Below are 19,249 nucleotides of genomic sequence, written 5' to 3'. Positions count from 1 at the left end.
ATTATAAAATAAATATAAAACACTTCGGAATAATTGATGGAAAACCTCATTGGAATAGAGGAGGGCGGTGTTTTTTCAGTTATTTTTCTGTCATTGTCACTCAGCTCAGAGTGTCACACTGTCGGTTGGTCATTAGTTACTGTACCAAGCATGCCAAGAACTCCCAGAACCACCCACTCCCTGTCTCTGTCTCTGAGTGACTGAGGCTAGATCACCATGTGTAACAACAGAGTTGGAACTGTGCATCAGCTACCTACAAAACTCCATGGCTCTGTTGAAATACTTAACAAATCCTCTCGAAGTAATTACTGAGTGATCTGACCAGGCTGGATTGGTGAAATCAATCTTCTTGCTTCACTGATCAGTGATGACTGTGTAGATAGTTTAAACTTTTATTAGTCGTATGTACAGGATACAAATGGTATACACCATCCAACGACATGCTTACAGTACTTCCAGTTTCCTTCTCGAAAATGCAACAACAATAATAAATAATAAAAGACAAAATGACGAACATAAAGTAAATGCAGCCATCTCAGCTCCCTAAGTAGTGGTAGGGGTAAGACTGAGTCAGACAGTAACAGTAGTACCCACCTCTATGAGTTTGCGTTCGTAGCTGGCAGCCAGCTCCTCCACATCCCCCATAGACCTGCTCTGAGGGGCCAGAGTAGAACCATCCCAGTTCCTCACCATGGGGAGAGCTGGAGGAGGAGGTGGGGAGAGAAGCACACAGTTACTTGGGGAACAATAATAATACTTTTGTGGGTGCTGATATTTGTCCTGTTCCACACATGTACAATTGTGTTTTATATGCAATTAGGGTTAAGTGCCTTGCTTAAGGGCACAGAAAGATCTTTCACCTTGTCGCCAGTTTGAATCCCAGAGCCGACCTTTCAGTAACTGGCCCAATGCTCTAACCGATAGCCTAACTGCCAGCCAACATAATGATCAATATTAATAATGTGTTTGATATGCCTGGGGCAACAAACACACATACACCATTATCATTTGAATATTATGCAGAGGAGTATTGTCTTGTCGGTAGTTAAAGTAAGAGCCGTTTTTTCACACAGTTTTAATTGTCTGTTGGAGGTATGGGCCAAATAGCAGAGGGGTTACTTCCTGGAAAGTTTAAAAAAAGCATCTTCTCTAAGGTATCAAACCCGCTGTATCTACCAGGAGACGTAAACAAGTAAACATTGGCATTATGACAACCATTTTCTCTAATTACTGTCTTTTGCACCAATATTCACGTAAAAAATGTTTTATTTTGTTTCTCAAAACTCAAACTGCCACACTGCTTGGCTCTCCCACACACTCCCAAAACGGTGGTTCATCACTACTAGTTCTAGCTGGCTGAAGTCATCAATACTGAGCTTACAGCGATTCCACATCAGCTATTAACATGGTGTAATCTAGTTATAGGAGGGAGAACAACAGAAGTTAGACTTGGAGGAGCAGAGGCTCCTACAGGGGAAGATGGATCATTTCTCCTCACTGCAAACTGGATTAATACCTTTATATCAGGTCCCACACTAGGTTAGATAACACACTCAAAAGTAAGGCAGAAACACACACACACACAGCACTGAGGCGACAAAGACGGAGAGAGAAATCTCTCTCCACATAGTCAAGCACACACACGTGCGTGCATACATGATCACACAAACACAAATGTCTCAGAAAATAAAAAATTATAATCCACATAGGCCAAAATATATAGGATTAAGGCCACATTGTGTACAGTGCGTTCAGAAAGTATTCAGACCCCTTGACTTTTTACATATTTTCTTAGGTTACAGCCTTATTCTGAAATAGATTAAATTGTTTGTTTTCTTCTCATCAATCCACACACGATACCCCATAATGACAAAGCAAAAAGTTTAGATGGGTTTTCTAAGGCCAGACAAAATTCATTCACTGTTTAATGGAATTTCCCCCCAGAAAGTGAGGCGAGTGAGCAAAAAAACAAACATATATTAAGTGGATAAGCACTAACAGTACTTGACCACATTGTCCTACAGTAGGAACTTATGCAGGCTCTAGGCCTAATGTGAGCTTCAAGAGTATTATTCCATGCAAAAACCTACACTATTTTTCTTAAAAAGAACACAGATGTTACAATGTAGTTATAACCATGAGAAATGAAACACAATGGGAAGTATAACTTGTGACAGTTTCTTTATTCCTGATTTAAAAAAAATCTCTGATAAAAATCAAGAACAGCTTCACAAGACACCATAACTAAAGTCGGCCGTGTGCAGTAAATCACCTACTGGGTGTCAACAAACAACGATTCAACATGTAGAATTGTCTGGAAATGAAAATTACAGCCAATGTTCTGTGGTCAGAAGTAATAGCACAATCACCTGCTGCTTTTTACTGTTCAACAGCACGGTCTGTTTTGCCCTTTATTTGTTGTTTATTCTGGTCTCCAGGGTGTTCTTTTCTTTTTTAGATTTATTGGAGCTCTCGTAATGAACTGCTTTCCTTCTTGCTAACACACTGGGCACATTGGCCGGACATGTTGGAATTGTTGTTTGAGCCTCACCACCTCTTCACCCTCAAGAACGTCTGGACATCCACAATGGACACACACATCTGGGAATGACACTGTGATTGCTGAGTAATACTGCATCTCCACTTGCATTCCACAGGTTAGCCCCTTGAAAGTAACTATCTGCTCGTGATATGGATTGTCTTCTTGGAAAAGCTCTGAAACACATGTAAAAACGTTCTCATCCACAACCCTCTCCTCAGGAAACGCAAGGGTGGCCTGGCAAGGGATTAAATCCATGGCTAGTGCCCCCCACATAGACAGGGGAAAACCCAGTGCTGACCTTGGGAGACATGAGGGCCAGAACATGGCTAACGAACGGAATGTTTTCTTCTCAAGATTTGAATCAGACAACTTGGTGTCTGAGGTAAAACAAATGGAAGCATCATTACAAATGTTTGAGAGAGTTGTTGTGAAACAGTCTGATGTTTTGAAGTTGTTCAGGGAATGTAACACATACAAAAGCCCAGGCCCAGACAAAATAAGTGGACATGTGTTAAAGCACTGTGCTGAACAATTGGCTGGTGTTTTTACAGACATTTTCTAATCCTCACTCGACCAGCAACACGTGCCAGTATTGTGGAAAAACTCAATAATTATACCAATTCCTAAAGCATCTAGTCCCTCTGTGCTGAATGACTACCGCCCTGTCGCCTGGACATCCTTAGTAATGAAATGCCTTGAGAAAATTGTGAAAAGTCATATTCTCAGCGCCACCCAGAAGCTCCTCGATCCATTTCAGTTTGCCTATCAGCACAGTAGAGGAGTTGATGTTGCCATTCTTACCCTCCTTAACATGGTCTTCAGACATCTAGAGGGTGCCAAATCCCATGTTAGGGTTCTGTTTGTTGACTTTTCTTCTGCCTTCAACACAATCCAGCCCTACATTCTGGCACAGAGACTCGTTCGGGGGGCTGGCTTTGTGGCTGTTGGACTTCCTGAGCCAACGCTCATAGCGAGTCAAAATAGGTCCCCACGTGTCAGACATACGCAATATCAACACAGGCTCTCCTCAGGGATGTGTTTTGTCCCCACTCCTGTACATCTTTTACACTAATAGTTGTACTAGTTCCCATCCTGACAGACACCTCGTTAAGTTCGCTGATGACGCGAGCCTGTTGCATGATGACGAGGAACATTGTGGCCCGGTACTAGATGACTTTGTAGAGCGGTGTGAGGAATCACACTTGGTCCTCAATACCAACAAGACCAAAGAGATGTGCATAGACTTCAGGAAGTGTACTACACCTACCTCTGCAACATCTATCAGAGGTCAGAATATACAGTAGAGATTGTAGAGGAATATAAATACCTGGGTGTCCTCTTGGACAATAACCTTCAGTGGAATAAATTTACAGACCTGATCTACAAAAAGAGCCAACAGAGACTGTACTTTCTCAAAAAGCTGGGATCTTTTAAGATAGACTGTACTATACTATTTCTGTTTTACAAATCTTTCATTGAGAGTATTTTAACTTTTTTTTTTGTTTGTTGGTTTGGCAATGCCACTGTCAGCCAGAGAAATATGCTGAGAAGGATTATCACCACAGCAAGCAAGGTACTTGGAGTCAAACAGACAGGCCTGGATGAGATCTTTAAGGTCAGGGCCCTCCGCAAGGCTCACAAAATCATTTTAGACCCAAGCCACCCCCTGTACCCTGACTTTGAACTACTCCCCTCTGGGCGCAGGTATAGGGCACCCCTCAGCAAGAAAAACACAACTAGACAATCATTTGTGCCAGGTGTGAAATCCCTCCTAAATAGCTCGGGCTAATGTTCCTATCGACTCAGTAAGGCCAGCAAGCTAGTCTTTAAAAAATAATTTTTTATTGGTATGTAACTGTTATGAAAGTTGTATTGTCAATTTTGTTTTGTATTTAAACGCCACTTTAAACGTGTACATGACACTGCAACAAAATTTCCCCATGGGGACAATAAAATCAGTAAGTAAGTAAGTAATGCGTAGAACTGTTCTTCTTTAGACAGCTTGCTTTTGGTTTCTCAAATTACAAACAGCACAGGAATTAAATCATCAACGTGTATTGATCACATTTTTACTAACGCTGCAGATATTTGCTTTAAAGGAGTATCCAAATCCATAGGATGTGGTGATCACAATATAATAGCCATATCTAGGAAAACCAAAGTTCCAAAAGGCTGGGCCTAATATAGTGTATAAAAGGTCATACAATACGTTTTGTAGTGATTCATATGTTGATGATGTAAAGAATATTTGCTGGTCTGTGGTGTGTAATGAGGAGCAACCAGATGCTGCACTTGACGCATTTATGAAACTACTTATTCCAGTTACTAATAAGCACGCACTCATTAAGAAAATGACTGTAAAAACTGTTAAATCCCCTTGGATTGATGAGGAATTGAAAAATGGTATGGTTGAGAGGGATGAGGCAAAAAGTTACAGCAATTAAGTCTGGCAGCCCAACTGATTGGCAAACATACTGCAAATTAAGAAATCATGTGACTATACTAAATAAAAAGAAACTACACTATGAAACAAAGATAAATTATATAAAGAATGATAGTAAAAAGCTTTGCGGCACCTTTTGGGGGAAAAAGCCAACGCAGCTCCATTCATTTATTGATTCAGATGGCTCATTCATCAAAGCCCACTGATATTGCAAACTACTTTAATGACTTTTTCATTGGCAAGATTAGCAAACTTAGGGATGACATGCCAGCAACAAACGTTGACACAAAACATCCAAGTATATCGGACCAAATTATGAAAGACAAGAATTGTACTTTTGAAATCAGTAAAGTCAGTGTGGAAGAGGTGAAAAAAGTATTGTTGTCTATCAACAATGACAAGCCACCAGGGTCTGACAATTTAGATGGAAAATTACTGAGGATAATAGCGGACGATATTGCCACTCCTATTTGCCACATCTTCAATTTAAGCCTACTAGAGAGTGTATGCCCTCAGGCCTGGAGGGAAGCTAAAGTCATTCTGCTACCAACCAAATAGTAAAGCCTCATTTACTGGCTCAAATAGCCGACCAATCAGCCTGCTACCAACCCTTAGTAAACTTCTGGAAAAAAATGTGTTCGACCAGATATAATGCTATTTTACAGTAAACAAATTAACAACAGAATTTCAGCATGCTTATAGGGAAGGACACTCAACAAGCACAGCACTTACACAAATGACTGATGATTGGCTGAGAGAAACTGATGATAAAATGATTGTGGGGGCTGTCTTGTTAGACTTCAGTGCAAATTTTGACATTATTGATCATAGTCTGCTGCTGGAAAAACTTGTGTCATGGCTTTACACCCCCTGCTATAATGTGGATAAAGAGTTACTTGTCTAACAGAACACAGAGGGTGTTCTTTAATGGAAGCCTATCAAATATAATCCAGTTAAAATCAGGAATTCCCCAGGGTAGCTGTTTAGGCCCCTTGCCTTTTCCAATTTTTACTAACGACATGCCACTGACTTTGAGTAAAGCCAGAGTTTCTATGTATGCGGATGACTCAAACTATACACATCAGCTACAACAGCGACTGAAATGACTGCAACACTCAACAAAGAGCTGCAGTTAGTTTCAGAGTGGGTGGCAAGGAATAAGCCCTAAACATTTCTAAAACTAAAAGCATTGTATTTGGAACAAAACACTCACTAAACCCTAAACCTCAACTAAATCTTGTAATAAATAATGTGGAAATTGAGCAAGTTGAGATGACTAAACTGCTTGGAGTAACACTAGATTGTAAACTGTCATGGCCAAAACATATTGATGCAGTAGTAGCTAAGATGGGGAGAAGTCTGTCTATAATAAAGTGATGCTCTGCCTTCTTAACAACACTATCAACAAAGCAGGTCCTACAGGCCCTAGTTTTGTTGCACCTTGACTACTGTTCAGTCGTGTGGCTGGTACCACAAAAAAGGACTTAGGAAAATTGCAATTGACTCAGAACAGGGCAGCACAGCTGGCCCTTGGGTGTACACAGAGAGCTAATATAAAAAATATGCATGTCAATCTCTCCTGGCTCAAAGTGGAGGAGAGATTGACTTCATGACTACTTTTATTTATGAGAGGTATTGACATGTTGAATGCACCGAGCTGTCTGTCTAAACTACAGGTACACAGCTCGGACACCCATGCATACCCCACAAGACATGCCACAAGTGTCACGATCGTCGTATGGAATGAACCAAGGCGCAGCGTGGTATGCGTACATTCTCTTTTAATGAATGAACACTGAAAGATGTTAAATAAATAAATCAACGAACGAAACGTGAAGCTAATCAAATAGTGCTGACAGGCAACTAAACATAAACAAGATCCCACAAACACAAATGAAGAAATGGCTACCTAAATATGATCCCCAATCAGAGACAACGATAAACAGCTGCCTCTGATTGGGAACCATATCAGGCCACCATAGAAATACAAAACACCTAGATGACCCACCCAAGTCACTATCACACCCCAACCAACACAGAGAATAAACAGCTTACTATGATCAGGGCGTGACAACAAGAGGTCTCTTCACAGTCCCCAAGTCCAGAACAGACTATGGGAGGCACACAGTACTACATAGAGCCATGACTACATGGAACTCTATTCTACATCAAGTAACTGACGCAAGCAGTAAAATAGATTTAAAAAACAGATATAAAAAAAACACCTTATGGAACAGCGGGGACTCTGAAGCAACACAAACATTAGCACAGACACACACACACACACACACACACACACACACACACACACACACACACACACACACACACACACACACACACACACACACACACACACACACACACACACACACACACATTAATTTAGTAGTGTAGATGTGGTAGTGGTGGAGTAGGGGCCTGAGGGCACACAGTGTGTTGTGAAATCTGTGAATGTACTGTAATGTTTTAAAATTGTATAAACTGCCTTTATTTTGCTGGACCTCAGGAAGAGTAGCTGTTGCTTTGGTAGCAGCTAATGGGGATCCATAATAAATACAAATACAAAAAATACATTCAACACAGTTGATGGTCGCTCTCACCTTTCCACTGACGATGGCAGCACTCCTCTTTACATGTTCTATATTTGGTGTCAGAGAAGGCCTATCCCTGTCAGTGGTGTCCAAGCTGTACAGATTAGAGGTCGACCGATTAATCGGAATGGCCGATTAATTAGGGCCGATTTCAAGTTTTCATAACAATCGGAAATCGGTGTCCGATTTAAAAAAAAAAAAAAATTTTTTACACCTTTATTTTAATGAAGGTGATGATGATATTACTAGATATTATCTAGCGTGTCCTGCGTTGCATATAATCTGACTGAGCATACAAGTATCTAAGTATCTGACTGAGCGGTGCTAGGCAGAAGCAGGCGCGTAAACATTCATTCAAACAGCACTTTAGTGCGTTTTGCCAGCAGCTCTTCGTTGTGCGTCAAGCATTGCGCTGTTTATGACTTCAAGCCTATCAACTCCCGAGATGAGGCTGGTGTAACCGAAGTGAAATGGCTGGCTAGTTAGCGCGCGCTAATAGCGTTTCAAACGTCACTCGCTTTGAGCCTGTGGTTGTTTCCCTTGCTCTGCATGGGTAACGCTGCTTCGAGGGTGGCTGTTGTCGTTGTGTTCCTGGTTCGAGCCCAGGGATGAGCGAGGAGAGGGACGGAAGCTATACTGTTACACTGGCAATACTAAAGTGCCTATAAGAGCATCCAATAGTCAAAGGTTAATGAAATACAAATTGTATAGAGGGAAATAGTCCTATAATTCCTATACTATCCAGTACAGTACTGACACTGTTAAGCATTTCGCTACACCCACAATAACACCTGCTAAACATGTGTATGTGACAAATAAAATGAGACTTTAATTTGATGTACTTCTATGTGTGTTCCTTTCCACTTCAGGCGCTCAAACTGGCATACTATTTTCAAAAGCCTCTTTCATATCTGGTTGTTTGGTGGCTGTTTCACGTAGGCTTGTCATTGTGCTACACTTCTTCACACGCTTCTCATTTGATTCTTCCATCTTCTTCCTAGCCAGGGCTGTTCCCTGAAGCCCCAAGTTTAGAAGGGAAATAACTCTCTCGGCAGGGTTGGCCAGGCTGGCTGTCACCTGGTGCTGTTCTACAGGCAATAAGCATGTCAAGGTCCAGTTGAACAAACAGGAGTGTGGCATGCTTGAACAGAGGCATATGTGGTTCTGTGGTCTGGCCCACCACCATGAATGATCAAGATTTACTTGTTGAGAAAGACATCTTCACTGTAGTTTTCTCCTCTGAGAATGCTGAGATTTTCAACTGTGTGTCGAAGGGGGATGGATGGCTGGAAAATCTTGTCCTTGACAGTGACATGAACTTTCCCATCATAGAATGAACTAGATGGAGATGCTGGGATCAACATGACAGATGGTACTGATGTGGTAATCATGGTCGGCAGCTGCTAGAACTGGCCCACTCACAGGAGCAACGCTTGGATGTCTGCCTCTGTTACACGTCCCTATAGGCTGGCCAGGTTCTCCGACAGGGATGATTGCCTTATCATCCACACATAACATTTCACATGCAAGCAAACTGTTTAATGTAGTTCCACTGTACTGTAACAAACTTTGAATCTTGATGTCCCTTTCTTATCACCCGAGACTGGATCATGAACTTGAGGTCAAACCTTCCTGTGTACTGGAGAGCAGACATGGACCATAGATTCTTGGGTGTAAACTGCAGTCTTGGATACTGTATTGATGGGATTTTAGTTTCTGGTGGAAGCCACTTTTCCACCATGTCACGCAAGTCCTCAACTGAAATAGCAAAAGGTAAATACAAGTACTCCCCATGTCTGTGATCATTGACCTGAACTGTGTATTCGATAAAATACTTGTGGTTTGCCATTCAGCTTCCTTATATCATCCAGCAAAGTACATTGCCAGTGGCACGCACACACTTTGTGCAGATCAGCAGCTCCACAATATTGTGATTGACTGTCTCCAAGGTGGGGGCTTTTCGTGGCAGCCAGACGAGACAATCAAAGGGTGTGGAGAAAAGAAAGGCAGGGCATCCGTTAGACAGTAATTCAACTTTGTGGTTTTAGTTTTTGGTTGAATTTGATGTGAATTCGGCCTAATCTGTCCTAATAGTGATAAAGGGCCGTGTGTGTCTGGTCGGATGGGCAGACATTCTCCCCCCCACACACGATGCCTCCGTCAGTAAAACTGCTGCTACAAACCAATTTACCTCAGCTCAGAGTTTCTCCTTCACTTGGATTTCTGTTCTCTGTCACGGCAATAGGGTCTTAATAAAACAGCAGAGTATAGTGAATAGCTAAGTGTGTGTGCGTGCGCACGGGCACAAATGTTAAAAGAAATTCGGAAGGCAGCTGGTCTGTAATAACTGAATTAACGAGGGCGCGTCTGCGATGGTGTGTCTGCGAGGGCGTGTGTGATATTGATATATTTTTTTATTTAACTAGGCAAGTCAGTTACGAACAAATTCTTATTTGCAATGACGACCTACCCCGGCCAAACCCAGACGACGCTGGGCCAATTGTGCGCCGCCCTATGGGACTCCCAATCACGGCCGGATGTGATGCAGCCTGGATTTGAACCAGGGACTGCAGTGATGCCTCTTGCACTGAGACGCAGTGCCTTAGACCGCTGCGGCCCTCGGGAGCCCCAAGAACATAACTGATATAAGAGTTATGTTCTGAGACAGGCGGGTTCTTAAATAATGAGAGAAGACAGAAGGAGCAGGACATCCATCAAACATTATAGAAAACTAACAGATCCCCTAGGATCCCTATAGGGAGGTTCTAAACTAGACAGAAAGCCCCAGCTGTGTGTGGTGTTTGTGTGTAAGGTTTCCATGGAAAGGCTCTCTAGCTGTGATTCCTCCAGCTGTAAGTGTTAACCAGTCGAAGCTGTCAAGCCGGAGAGGGTAAATAATATATATCCAGTATCTATTTTTTCCCACAAAAGGTTTGTCCTTGTCTTTCGGCGCTAAACATTCAGGAAAATGTTTGTGTTCTTTATGAGTAATGAAGTGGAGTCTATTATGAAGGTAATGGCCGTCAGAAATCCCTTTTCTTTTGACAATGTTTTCACTTTCACTCTGTTCTGCACCACAGGCAGTGGGTGTAGTGTTCAATGGAAAAATGTATTACTACCATCGTCAGTGGCAATTTCTACATGTTCTCTAAGAATCACTCAATAAGAGCATTGGGGGCCAACACACAAACCTACACACACACACACAGATCCATCCACAGGGGAGGCTAGGTTAATTAACATGGTAATCAAAGCAATCTCCTTTCATAGTCCCATCACACACTCTGCTTCCTGTATCGCTCCTCCAGATAACTCTCTGTGTGTTTAGTTTTTTGAATCGGTCCATCAGAGTGAGACTGTGTCTGCACTGATGGCCCCGAATTACAAGAGCAGGCGAATCTGATCCGCATGCATGAAATTACACACACACACACAAACCAACTTTGTCCTATTCCGTTAAAACAACAACCCATGAGTGAATGTGTTGAAATCACCACTTAACATGCTCTGATGACATCAATCAAACTGTTTGGCTGACCAGTGTATACTGATAAGCTACGTCAGGTGAGACAGGACTTCTAACGGAGTTGAAACTGAGTCCATATCATAGCTATGCTAACACATAAAAAACACTGTCAAAGCTACAGAGGATTTTTATTGGTACAGCTTTTTCAAGGGGTTGTACACTACATGACCAAAAGTATGTGGCCACCTGTTCGTTGAATATCTCATTCCAAAATCATAGGCATTAATATGTAAACTCAGCAAAAAAAGAAACGTCCCTTTTTCAGGACCCTGTCTTTCAAAGATAATTTGTAAAAATCCAAATAACTTCACAGATCTTCATTGTAAAGGGTGTAAACACTGTTTCCCATGCTTGTTCAATGAATCATAAACAATTAATGAACATGCACCTGTGGAACGGTCGTTAAGGCACTAACAGCTTACAGACGGTAGGCAATTAAGGTCAGTTATGAAAACCTAGGACACTAAAGAGGCCTTTCTACTAACTCAGAAAAACACCAAAAGAAAGATGCCCAGGGTCCCTGATCATCTGCATGAACGTGCCTTTGGCATGCTGCAAGGAGGCATGAGGACGTGACTTAGGGCAATAAATTGCAATGTCCGTACTGTGAGACGCCTAGACAGCGCTACAGGGACACAGGACGGACAGCTGATCGTCCTCGCAGTGGCAGACCACGTGTAACAACACCTGCACAGGATCGGTACATCCGAAAATCACACCTGCGGGACAGGTACAGTATGGCAACAACTGCCCGAGTTACACCAGGAACGCACAATCCCTCCATCAGTGCTCAGACTGTCTGCAATAGGCTGAGAGAGGCTGGACTGAGGGCTTGTAGGCCTGTTGTCTGGTGAGGACCTGCCTTACATCACCGGCAACAATGTCGTCTATGGGCACAAACCCACCATCGCTGGACCAGACTGACGAGTCGCGGTTTTGTCTCACCGGGGGTGATGGTCGGATTCGTGTTTATCGTCGAAGGAATGAGCGTTACACCGAGGCCTGTACTTTGGAGCGGGATCGATTTGGAGGTAGAGGGTCCGTCATGGTCTGGGGCGGTGTGTCACAGCATCATCGGACTGAGCTTGTCATTGCAGGCACTCTCAACGCTGTGTGTTACAGGGAAGACATCCTCCTCCCTCCTGTGGTACCCTTCCTGCAGGCTCATCCTGACATGACCCTCCAGCATGACAATGCCATCAGCCATCCTGCTCGTTCTGTGCATGATTTCCTGCAAGATAGGAATGTTAGTGTTCTGCCATGGCCAGCGAAGAGCCCGGATCTCAATCCCATTGAGCACGTCTGGGACCTGTTGGATCGGAGGGTGAGGGCTAGGGCCATTCACCCCAGAAATGTCTGGGAACTTGCAGGTGCCTTGGTGGAACAGTGGGGTAACATCTCTCAGCAAGAAATGGCAACCCTGGTGCAGTCCATGAGGAGGAGATGCAATGCAGTACTTAATGCAGCTGGTGGCCACACCAGATACTGACTGTTACTTTTGATTTTGACCCCCCCCCTTTGTTCAGGGACACATTATTCCATTTATGTTAGTCACAGGACGTTTCTTTTTTTTGCTGAGTTTAGTTAGTTCCCCTTTGCTGCTAAAACAGCCTCCACTCTTCTGAGAAGGCTTTCCACTAGATGTTGAAACATTGCTGCGGGGACTTGTTTCCATTCAGCCACAAGAGCATTAGTGAGGTCGGGCATTGATGTTGGGCAATTAGGCCTGGCTCTCAGTCTGAGTTCCAGTTCATCCCAAAGGTGTTTGATGGGGTTGAGGTCAGGGCTCTGTGCAGGCCAATCAAGTTCTTCCACACCGATCTTGACAAACCATTTCTGTATGGACCTCACTTTGTGCACGGGGTGTCCACATACACTATAATATATACAAAAGTATCTTACCAACTACTACTGTATTTGGACCTCCCCAAACATCCTGTTTACTTCTACAGTACATTAGCATGTCTATTGTTTATCATACAGCATCATCAGTGTGTTTCACCGTTATAACTCCAGAGAGGCTTCTTAGCTTGAGAGATGATAAGGGATTGATAAATCAGGAAATCTGGTTTGACATGTCCATTTAAATCCTTTTTTAAATCCACTTCACAATGGCCTATGAACATTAAAGTCATCAAAGACATGACCATGATGAACTATGTTACCTTTTGTAATGATATCTTAAAAAATAAGGAAACTTAACAATTAAGTAACGCTAATGCTTAAAATGATCATAAAAAATGTAATGAACTACAGGTCATATTCACTCAGAATGTGGTCTTTGGACTCATCACAAGAATCCCTAAAGAGTTTGAGAAAATAAGGTTGATGGATTCAAAGATGGCCACTCTATACCAGTAGATACGCCAGAGAGGCTTCAACTCCAGAGAAGTTTCAACTCCAGAGAAGTTTCAACTCCAGAGAAGTTTCAACTCCAGAGGGGCAGGATGAATCAGAGGGAAGAACAAGTGAAGGATAAAATAAAAAAATTCACTGCAATTTCAAAGCCCTTCTCATGTTCAGTTATCCCCCCACACAAATATACACACACACCAACACACACACACACACGTTCAGTCAGTCAACCCAGGAACGTCAAATGTCCTGGGAAAATGTGTATTTTGACAAGGGTATCTCACAAGCAATCACTCCCCATTTACAGAGGAGTGCATCAGGGTGTGTGTGTGTTGTTGTGGTGATTTTGGGGAAATGTAAAGTGCGTTTCAATAAATGAGTTCTGAGTGTTAATCAGAGGGGAGAGAGACGCCAAGTGACTGGTTGTCAGGGTGAGAAATTAAGTGACAGCAATAATGTCCAGCCAGGGCCATTTATCATGACGGGCTGTCATGGGTCTGAAGCTTCATCATGTAGCATTACTATATATACAGAATCTCGCGCTCTACGCGCTGTCTGGCCCTATCCTTATCTACTCAGCTGGCCTTAGGGAAACTGATCAGGGGGGAAATGTACTATTAGGGGAATGGGATCTAAACGTTGTCAAGAATTTTTCTGAAATAGTCCCATCCACGACACTACCCAGTGCATCACAGAGGCCATTTACTTGTGTGAATACATCACCTTTCACACTGATGGACTGGCCACTTGTCCTACAGAGAGAGGACGTGAGAAGTAGCTGAGCCACTTGTCCTAGAGAGAGGACGTGAGAAGTAGCTGAACCACATGTCCTACAGAGAAGATGAGAGAAGTAGCTGAGCCACTTGTCCTACAGAGAGAGGACGTGAGAAGTAGCTGAGCCACTTGTCCTACAGAGAGAGGACGTGAGAATTAGCTGAGCCACTTGTCCTACAGAGAGGATGAGAGAAGTAGCTGAGCCACTTGTCCTACAGAGAGAGGATGAGAGAAGTAGCTGAGCCACTTGTCCTACAGAGAGGATGAGAGAAGTAGCTGAGCCACTTGTCCTACAGAGAGAGGATGAGAGAAGTAGCTGAGCCACTTGTCCTACAGAGAGGATGAGAAGTAGCTGAGCCACTTGTCCTACAGAGAGAGGACGTGAGAATTAGCTGAGCTACTTGTCCTACAGAGAGAGGACGTGAGAAGTAGCTGAGCCACTTGGTTTAAATCAGATAGAGAAATGATGAGCACAGTCAATGCATCTCAATCATCTACAAGTGGTGCTTCACTACTGCAAGTACCCACGTGGGGAAATTAGGTACCGTCGCTATGTTACACTCCTGCCAATGGTGAGTTGGATATTATTGGGTATCTGAGGTACCAATGCCTCTGTAGTAAAATGGTTCCCAATTATAGAGAAAATAGTATTTGTCTCTTCTTCAGAGCCGCTGAGCTACTGAAACTACTCCGAGTTTTCTGCATTATCAACTGCTCATTTTCACAAGTACAGATGAGATCCCAGAAACCAATCAGTATCAAGGAGTTGTACAATTATTCATGCCTTGAGAAAACTTAATCTAAACCTGTGATTGCTGCTCCTATGAAAATGCAACGAAAAGCAATTGAATTTGGTTTTATAAGTCAAAGCTACTGTATGCATACTGTAGTCTATTTGGAGGCCTATCTGAAATAGAGTTTGGATTCTCTGAACTGTTGAGTTGTACATTTGAGGAGAAAGCATATATTTTGTTACATTGCGATGTGGAGGCTGCTGTCATGACTGTCCTGTGAGGATCACAATGGGTCAGATCAGCTTGGCAATAACCAGACCTTCTCTCACCCACAGAAGAGAGGAGGAGAGAACTGGGCCAGTTTGATGTAAATACATGAATGATTTCTAATTCCAAATGGGTGGCGGTTCGTGTGCAAAGTATATGACTAATGTGAGAATAGTTCTAAAATATATCCACGATAAGTGTCCCTTTTTCTCTCCCCCCCCCCCCCCATCTCTGTTGTAACAAGCCGTAATATTGTGTCAGTCCGCTAGGGACCTGTTTCCATCATATTAAGTTTCTAGTCAATAATCTATGTGTGTGTTTATCCTGTGTTATTATTTAGTTAGTTAGTAAATAAATAATTGAACCAATTTGTCTAGTACTGAATCATGAGAAAGGGTTTTTGCAGATGCATGAGGTTACGACTGTTCAGAATGATGATATGATAAGAGTTAATGAGGTAATTAATTGAATCGGGTAACAATTAAACATAGTTAGTGGATTAAATAAATAAACAGTCATCAGATAAATGAAAGTAAAGTCACGACACTGCTATTTACAATCCTTATTATTGTGGCTTTGTGTATTATGAAATATGCATTTTAAATAAATACCTCACCCAATAATGATCTCATATTCTTCACTTGTTACCACACTGGTACTGAGAGAGATGTTAAATGTGCTTCTATGTTTGTACCTACATGTGTATTCTGTCAATGTGTGTTTATGGCATGTTAGTGTGTGTGTGTGTGTGTGTGTGTGTGTGTGTGTGTGTGTGTGTGTGTGTGTGTGTGTGTGTGTGTGTGTGTTAGTTACTGTGTTTGTGTACTGTTTTAGAGAATAAAGAATACCTAATTATTCTCATGATCAAAGCAATTATTAAAATATTTCGACCCAAAACCTTCTGTTGAAAAACATCAGAGCTCATCCTGCTGCAACCTGTTAAAACTGAGTTAAGCATTCACATCTTCTCTCTCTCACACACACACACACACACACACACACACACACACACAGTGTTTCCCCTATATACATTTAGCAGCCGAGCACCAACGCTGCTAAATCGTTGCCACCACTCCAAAAAATATGATTTAAATGATTATTAGGGGTTCACAACGAAGCTTTGAAACCTATTATTATTCTTAGAAGGGGTATTTTCTTGACATGGTCAAATAACTCAAGCATAGACTGGTAACTTTTTTTCTTTCAAAATGTGCCTTAAGGTCGTCATGAATAGATTTTCTTACATTTTTTGACATATTTTTAAACCTTTGAAAAACGTATTCTCATGAACCTTAAGTCCAGCTAACACCCATTGTGAGGCCCATTTTTTTTAAAGGTATCTGTAACCAACAGATGCATATCTGTATTCCCAGTCATGTGAAATCCATAGATTAGGCCTAAGGAATTTATTTCACTTGGCTGATTTCCTCACATGAACTGTAACCCAGTAAAATATTTGAAATTGCTGCATGTTGCATTTATATTATCGTTCAGTATAGAAAAAGGGCTTGATTACCAAAATCTCATACTATCCCTGACAAGCTGCAATGTTTATTTGTGGAAAAGTGAACAGTAACAGTAGGTGTGAATGAGAGCCACAAGCACAAACACTGCTTGCTCCTCATCATCTACCTACAGTGCAGTGGCGGTGTCAACGTCATTTAATTTTCATTCACTTTGTAAAATGTCCTTTGAAAAGTCACCAGAAGTAACCTTTTCAGTCGTTCTACAAAAAAATCTCCCCGGGGGGCTTGCCCCCGGACTCCCCAAGAAAGCAGCTACCTTTACCACTGCTGCTGAAAACAATCCCAGGGGAAACACTGACATTCACATACATACAGGCACACACCCACAATACCCACCACCACACAAACCCCACAGGCAGACAGACACACTTGAAGAAGCTCATACAACTCTACTGTTCCTGTACATAACAGAGCAGAGGTACAGTAGCTACAAATACTGTAGCTTGAGCCAGGGGAGGACTGGGGAAATTCTGCTCTAAGCCTACCTAGCATCACTGGGAGCAGAAGACCAGGGGACCACACTGCTTGTGCTGGGCCCAGCAACATCCTAGGCTAACACTATATTAAGGGTCCTTAATAAACCATTTAAAACCATTCATAAAGGCATTTATAAAGGCATTTACAAACCGTTGGTCACCATGTATTAATCATTACTCCCATATTTGTAAATGTTAGTAAGCTAGTTAATCACAAGTCAATATACAGTGGGGAGAACAAGTATTTGATACACTGCCGATTTTGCAGGTTTTCCTACTTACAAAGCATGTAGAGGTCTGTCATTTTTATCATAGGTACACTTCAACTGTGAGTAACGGAATCGGAAAAAAAATCCAGAAAATCACATTGTATGATTTTTAAGTAATTAAATTTGGATTTTATTGCATGACATAAATATTTGATACATCAGAAAAGCAGAACTTAATATTTGGTACAGAAATCTTTGTTTGCAATTACAGAGATCATAAGTTTCCTGTAGTTCTTGACCAGGTTTGCACACACTGCAGCAGGGATTTTGGCCCACTCCTCCATACAGACCTTCTCCAGATCCTTCAGGTTTCGGGGCTGTCGCTGGGCAATACGGACTTTCAGCTCCCTCCAAAGATTTTCTATTGGGTTCAGGTCTGGAGACTGGCTAGGCCACTCCAGGACCTTGAGATGCTTCTTACGGAGCCACTCCTTAGTTGCCCTGGCTGTGTGTTTCGGGTCGTTGTCATGCTGGAAGACCCAGCCATGACCCATCTTCAATGCTCTTACTGAGGGAAGGAGGTTGTTGGCCAAAATCTCACGATACATGGCCCCATCCTCCTCCCCTCAATACGGTGCAGTCGTCCTGTCCCCTTTGCAGAAAAGCATCCCCAAAGAATGATGTTTCCACCTCCATGCTTCACGGTTGGGATGGTGTTCTTGGGGTTGTACTCATCCTTCTTCTTCCTCCAAACACGGCGAGTGGAGTTTAGACCAAAAAGCTCTATTTTTGTCTCATCAGACCACATGACCTTCTCCCATTCCTCCTCTGGATCATCCAGATGGTCATTGGCAAACTTCAGACGGGCCTGGACATGCGCTGGCTTGAGCAGGGGGACCTTGCGTGCGCTGCAGGATTTTAATCCATGACGGCGTAGTGTGTTACTAATGGTTTTGTTTCTGGTGTCCTTTGACAGCTCTTTGGTCTTGGCCATAGTGGAGTTTGGAGTGTGACTGTTTGAGGTTGTGGACATGTGTCTTTTATACTGATAACAAGTTCAAACAGGTGCCATTAATACAGGTAACGAGTGGAGGACAGAGGAGCCTCTTAAAGAAGAAGTTACAGGTCTGTGAGAGCCAGAAATCTTGCTTGTTTGTAGGTGACCAAATACTTATTTTCCACCATAATTTGCAAATAAATTCATTAAAAATCCTACAATGTGATTTTCTGGATTTTTTCTCCTCATTTTGTCTGTCATAGTTGAAGTGTACCTATGATGAAAATTACAGGCCTCTCTCATCTTTTTAAGTGGGAGAACTTGCACAATTGGTGGCTGACTAAATACTTTTTTGCCCCACTGTATATATTTCCTTAAACATCCTGTGTTGTGTACAGTCGTGGCCAAAAGTTCTGAGAATGACACAAATATTAATTTCCACAAAGTTTGCTGCTTCAGTGTCTTTAGATATTTTTGTCAGATGTTACTATGGAATACTGAAGTATAATTACAAGCATTTCATAAGTGTCAAAGGCTTTTATTGACAATTACATTAAGTTGATGCAAAGAGTCATATTTGCAGTGTTGACCCTTTTTCAAGACCTCTGCAATCCACCCTGGCATGCTGTCAATTAACTTCTGGGCCACATCCTGACTGATGGCAGCCCATTCTTGCATAATCAATGCTTGGAGTTTGTCAGAATGTTTGGGTTTTTGTTTGTCCCCCGCCTCTTGAGGGTTGACCACAAGTTGTCAATGGGATTAAGGTCTGGGGAGTTTCCTGGCCATGGACCCAAAATATCAAT

The 19,249-nt window shown here is 42.4% G+C and overlaps 1 protein-coding gene across 3 annotated transcripts in view; it reads right to left on the bottom strand.

Moving 5' to 3' along the window:
* The window catches only part of LOC139571296 (sorting nexin-29-like), a 184,245-nt gene that overhangs the window by 71,626 nt on the left and 93,370 nt on the right, over nt 1-19,249 (bottom strand). For all 3 annotated transcript variants that reach the window (XM_071394048.1, XM_071394049.1, XM_071394050.1), the window contains one exon: nt 595-701. In XM_071394048.1, coding sequence (XP_071250149.1) covers nt 595-701 — 107 coding nt within the window. The remainder of the gene's footprint in view (nt 1-594; nt 702-19,249) is intronic.

Source organism: Salvelinus alpinus, chromosome 3, assembly GCF_045679555.1.
Source record: "Salvelinus alpinus chromosome 3, SLU_Salpinus.1, whole genome shotgun sequence".
Taxonomy (NCBI): Eukaryota; Metazoa; Chordata; class Actinopteri; order Salmoniformes; family Salmonidae; genus Salvelinus; species Salvelinus alpinus.
Note: the sequence above shows the minus strand (reverse complement) of the source record. Positions and strands in the feature narration are given on the sequence as shown.